We start from the raw sequence: 5042 nt of genomic DNA, 5'->3' as shown, positions 1-5042 counted from the left end.
GTTGCTAGGCGAGGGATAAAAGGAATCTGAATTACTAAATTTAATCTTACACAGCATACTTGGTGCAGAGCACTTAAATGCTGTTAAAGAGCCATCTCTGTTTCATTTTAACTAGGAATCACAGTGAAAAGGATGATCTCCGTTACAGACCTTGCAGGCAGGCCATGAAATGGCAGCAGTTTTAATTGTGTCAGTGTTCAGAGGCAGGATTATAAATGAAAGCAAATTAACCTCTGCCTGTCCCTCTGTAGGTGAGATTTGCCCTTGCATCCAACAGTTAACACACATGGACCAGAGACCCTTATTTCTGGGACACAGTGTTCTCAAGTGCCATAATGGATGTGTAAATGCCTCTTCTTCTGGAAGAGAAGCCCGTGTAATGTAAAACGTGTGCAGGTGAAATAGCATATTCTTTCTCTTCTCTCCTAGATGATGATAATTCAGAAGAAGGCCTTCACACCATCCATTCGGGAAGGCACGAATATGCATTCAGCTTTGAGCTTCCACAGACGTAAGTTGCCCACACGCACTCCTTGGGCCTTGCTGCCCACCCGCCTGAGCAAAACTCCTGCTGTGGGTGGAGGGGAAACCTTTTCAATGGTAGTAGGAATTGTGCTCTGACATGCAGCAGAGGACATAATCTCATTAAACTGAAGAGGTTGCTTTTAAACTGATACATACTTCCTTTTTATTCTTTTAGTTTCCATGAAACAGGAGCTCGTTGCTGCCCAGTTGCTCACTTTCCTTTGACCAAGTCCTACTGACTTACTAGGTCTACCAATATTTTACCCTTTTCCAAGAGGAGGGAGAGGAATTTGAATCATTACTGGAGTACTGCAGAGTGGCTGAGAGACCTTCTAATGCAACCAGCAGTTTACTGGAGCCGTGCAGGCCAGCAGAACTAGAGATAAAATCACAGCTGAAATGTTTGGGCTCAGTCTGGAACAGATGTGGCAAGTTGGGTTTTTTCTGTGTGAAAAAAAGAGGAAGTTGCTCCCCTTTAAAGGGGATGTATGTACCCAGGCTGGCCTTCATGCAGAAGGCCTGCGTGGAAATAAGCAGAAGGATGGGTGGATGAAGCAAGAATTCCAGTACCTAGTTCCATTTGTCTCAGACAGCAAAGGTGAAGCAAGAGTGAGGGCAGAAGTGTTAAGATAAAGATTGTTCCCCCACCCCCAAAATCTGAAATAGATATCTAATGTCGACATTGTGAATGGAAGACTTACACATAGAGGAGATACCAATATGGAAATGAGCTAAAAATACAAGTAGCAATAAAATCACACACAGAGGAACAGAGGGAGTCTCAACATGGCTGGAAGAAGGAGCCTTATGCTGCAGAAGGCAAGCAGCGAACTCGCTAAGGTTGAAAAAATGGGCAGTGTGTTATGTGAAATAGCTCAGTACCTAATACTAAAACTAATAAACAGACTGTTTATTGGAGGTGCTGGTTTTAGCAGGGCCTGCAGATGATAAACACTTCACATGTCAGTTTCAAAGTGAACAGCACAGGACCTCGCAGTAGATCTTACAGAACAGTGGAGAAGACCTGCATACATGGAGATTTTTGAAGGCAATTTAGCATTTTGCGAACCTGAACTACAAAAAGAAGCAAAGCTAATGCTGATCTTCCCTTGAGTTGGAAGGGGCATTTAAATATGAAAAAATAAAACATTATCCAGGAACGTGAAGCGCTTAGCTTGAAGCGCAATCAGTAGCCAGCAAAATATCACAAGCACTGGTCAAGCAGAGATTCTTTTTAAGTGACCTGGAAGAATAACTGAAACAAGCTGTTGATAACACTGGGGGGAGGGAGGGGGTAGGAACCAAAGGCTGGTATTAAAAGCCTGAAGTTTGACACTGCCTGTTTATTTTGTGTCTGTAGAATACTTCCAAAATTTAGACTACAGAGCAGCAGTGGAAAGGAAGAAGACACACACTGGCCTTACTGGTTTTTTGCCCTAAAAAATATGGGGCACAGTGAAGTGTTGAAGACCGATTAGAAAATCCTTTCATTTGGATTATTTGAGGGCAGGGAGTAAACATTTCAGATGTGCAAATAGAGAAGTCAAACCGGTAACTGAAAGAATCATCGTAGTAATGGGTAGTATTATTCCCTATGGAAGATATGGAGGCTTTGCAAATAATTTATGTTTACTTTATATATTACAGTGTCTTCAAAAAATAGTAGAAAAACTTAACTTGCATAAAAATACGGAAAAAAGTAAGCTGTGGAAAAGTACTGTTAATTGGAGATAACTGGAGTATAAAGATCTTCTGTCTTTCCATTTTATGATACTACAGGAAAAAAGGGTGATGCTGAAAGGTTTGGAGATCCTTTTGACATCGTTTTTCCTTCAAGTCCCAAAGAGGACTTTTTCATCTGTGAAAGTTCAGAGCAGAATAGTCCTGATGATTTTATGTGTGTGTATATATATGCTTATATATGTACATTCATATACAGTATAAGTGGTTTAAGCTGGTCTTGCCACGCCAGAGGAAAATTAGAAGGTACTCAAAATAGCTTCTCTGTTTAGAACTCTAAATTGAAATATTTACTCTGCTTAAGGCAAAACAAACTACGAAAGTGCTGAGTTACAGTTAAAATAAGCAGACATTGAGATACCAGTCAAGTAAACACTAGACAATGATTTACAAAATGCAGTATCCAAAATGATAATTGGTTGATAACTAATGCTAATTTTAAGTTGGTAGTCTTAATTTGCCCTTAAAAGGGCATGCTTTACTTAGATGTGAAAGTGGCCTCTTAAGTTTAAAGGAACTGTGTACTCTCCTGGCATTTTCTAGTACAATTCTTTAATTGATTCTTAAAATCTATGCAAAATTATAGTAGGTTAAATTGGAGATGATTTTTTCTCCCATCTTTATTCTTGAATTTTTCTGAGATACAGAAACTTTGCAAATAAGTTATGCTGCATTAAATACGACAGTGCATTTACGAGTGCAATACTACATACTAATCCCTGATCAATTGTATCATTATTAGACAGAAAGACTTTACTCAATTTTGACCTTTGTGTCCTGCACAGACCACTTGCTACCTCATTCGAAGGCAGACATGGCAGTGTGCGCTATTGGGTGAAAGCTGAATTGCATAGGCCTTGGCTTCTACCAGTAAAATTAAAGAAGGAATTTACAGTCTTTGAACATATAGATATCAACACTCCTTCATTACTGGTAAGAATTGACAGAGTTACTCATTCTTTGTTTCTGGCATAAAAATAATGAAGTATAATAACTGAAACAATATCCACATCTAATTTTACCTAATATTTATTCTCTAGTTTAGTTACAGCTGATCTTCTAAGTAGTATATCAGTTCAGCAACTCTGTAACTGCTGGTATTTTGAAAGCTATGTTTTCCTGTACTTGGAGTTGCTTCACTTTTAAGATATGTAAAATGCTATGTTAATTTAAATTGATAATACAAAATTGTAAAATGTCACTGAGAATATTGAGAGCTGTTCCTCTTTGATTTTTGAACAATCTGTGGATGGAACAGTGAAACTTAAAAGAATATTATAGTGAGAGACTGCTAACTTAAAAATGCAAAGTAAAAAAAGTACTGGCGTGCATAATTGATAACTTCCAGACAGCTAGTTTTTCTACCAATGGGGAGAAATTATCACAATTCTCTATATTCTGAACTGTCATTTCATAAAAATAATTTCAGTTACCACAACTGCTTTCGATGAGGATTTGATTTCAATCTGACCTAAAATTTCTTTCCTTCTTTTTTCCCCTCCTCTTCCTCAAATTCTAACCTGTGGAGGGGGGAAAAGAAACCACAAAGTCCATTGAAACAGGTTTCTTGTGTGTATGGGTGAAAAATCAGACTTGCAAAGGGAGATTGGTCTTGCACAAATTCCACTAAAATCAAAGGACTCCTATTTGACTTTAATGGGATTTGGATCAAGTCCTAAATCCTGATAACCATGTAAAAATAACAAAGTCTGTTTAATATAGATGAAACAGGATCATTCCGAAACAGGAAATAGCAGGAGTCAAGGTTACAGTGCTTTAGCTTAGTTATTGTTTCTGAAATAGTGTACTGGAAAGATGTTCTAGTTTACCGATAAATGAAAAGCTTTGCCAACAAGATGTTGGGATATGTAGGCTATAAAGCCTTTTCTTAAGTTACACAGTATTTATGGATAAAAACTATTCCAAGTGTGACTGTGTGTGAAGTGTAGCAGAAAAAGCAATGTTAATGAGTAATGGAATTAGAATATATCTGCCTAGTGCTGTTGAAACGGCTTGAGTTTTTTCCCTATAAATAAAACTGGCTATTTTTATCAAAATATATAATAAGTACATTATGAAAATTGTTTTTTGTGTCTATTTAGAATAGGTGAAGATATTCAGAGAATTCTGAATTAAATGGGCAATATTGTTCTTCTCTTGCAGTCACCCCAAGCAGGCACAAAAGAAAAGACTCTCTGTTGTTGGTTTTGTACCTCAGGCCCAATATCCTTAAGTGCCAAAATTGAAAGGAAGGGCTACACCCCAGGTACGTAACAGAAGTAATTATAGGAAATGTTTTTCCTTCCCTTTTAAAAATGACAGTTTGTACTTACTGCTTTTATAGAAACGAAGTACTTAAACTGTTCTTGCCACCTCAGTCTGCATTCAGCAATCTCCTTGATAATTTTCTTAACTACGACTAATTTTGTTAACTAATGCTAACTGTGTCTCCAGATTGTCAAAGGACATCTGCTTCTATTAGACCTGTGCATTTTTTTTTTCATATTAGCTTGTGGTGATCCTATTCTTACTAGCATCAGTCAATGTTTTTCAAGGTGGAGCATTGCTAGCAGCATTATAACAATACACAGAATGTGGCAGTTTGCTTAAGCTGCCTTGTAAATATAAAGAGAAGTTGAAAGTCTCTTTTGTTTCAGGTGAATCAATTCAGATCTTTGCTGAGATTGAGAACTGCTCTTCCCGTGTGGTGGTGCCAAAGGCAGCCATTTACCAAACACAGGCATTTTATGCCAAAGGGAAAATGAAGGAAGTCAAAC

The 5042-nt window shown here is 37.7% G+C and overlaps 1 protein-coding gene across 1 annotated transcript; it reads left to right on the top strand.

Annotated features, from left to right (window-relative positions):
* Positions 1 to 429: 429 nt before the first annotated feature.
* Positions 430 to 5039, top strand: LOC104618841 (arrestin domain-containing protein 3; the record flags this gene model as incomplete). The annotated part of the gene is made up of 4 exons (XM_010284545.1): positions 430 to 511; positions 3051 to 3198; positions 4429 to 4531; positions 4923 to 5039. Coding segments are annotated over 4 exons (450 nt in total), but the record flags the coding sequence as incomplete, so codon positions are not given.
* Between the last annotated feature and the right edge of the window lie 3 nt (positions 5040 to 5042).

The sequence above is a fragment of the Phaethon lepturus genome, unplaced genomic scaffold (assembly GCF_000687285.1).
Source record: "Phaethon lepturus isolate BGI_N335 unplaced genomic scaffold, ASM68728v1 scaffold18473, whole genome shotgun sequence".
Classification (NCBI taxonomy): domain Eukaryota; kingdom Metazoa; phylum Chordata; class Aves; order Phaethontiformes; family Phaethontidae; genus Phaethon; species Phaethon lepturus.
This window is presented reverse-complemented; position numbering and strand designations above follow the sequence as displayed.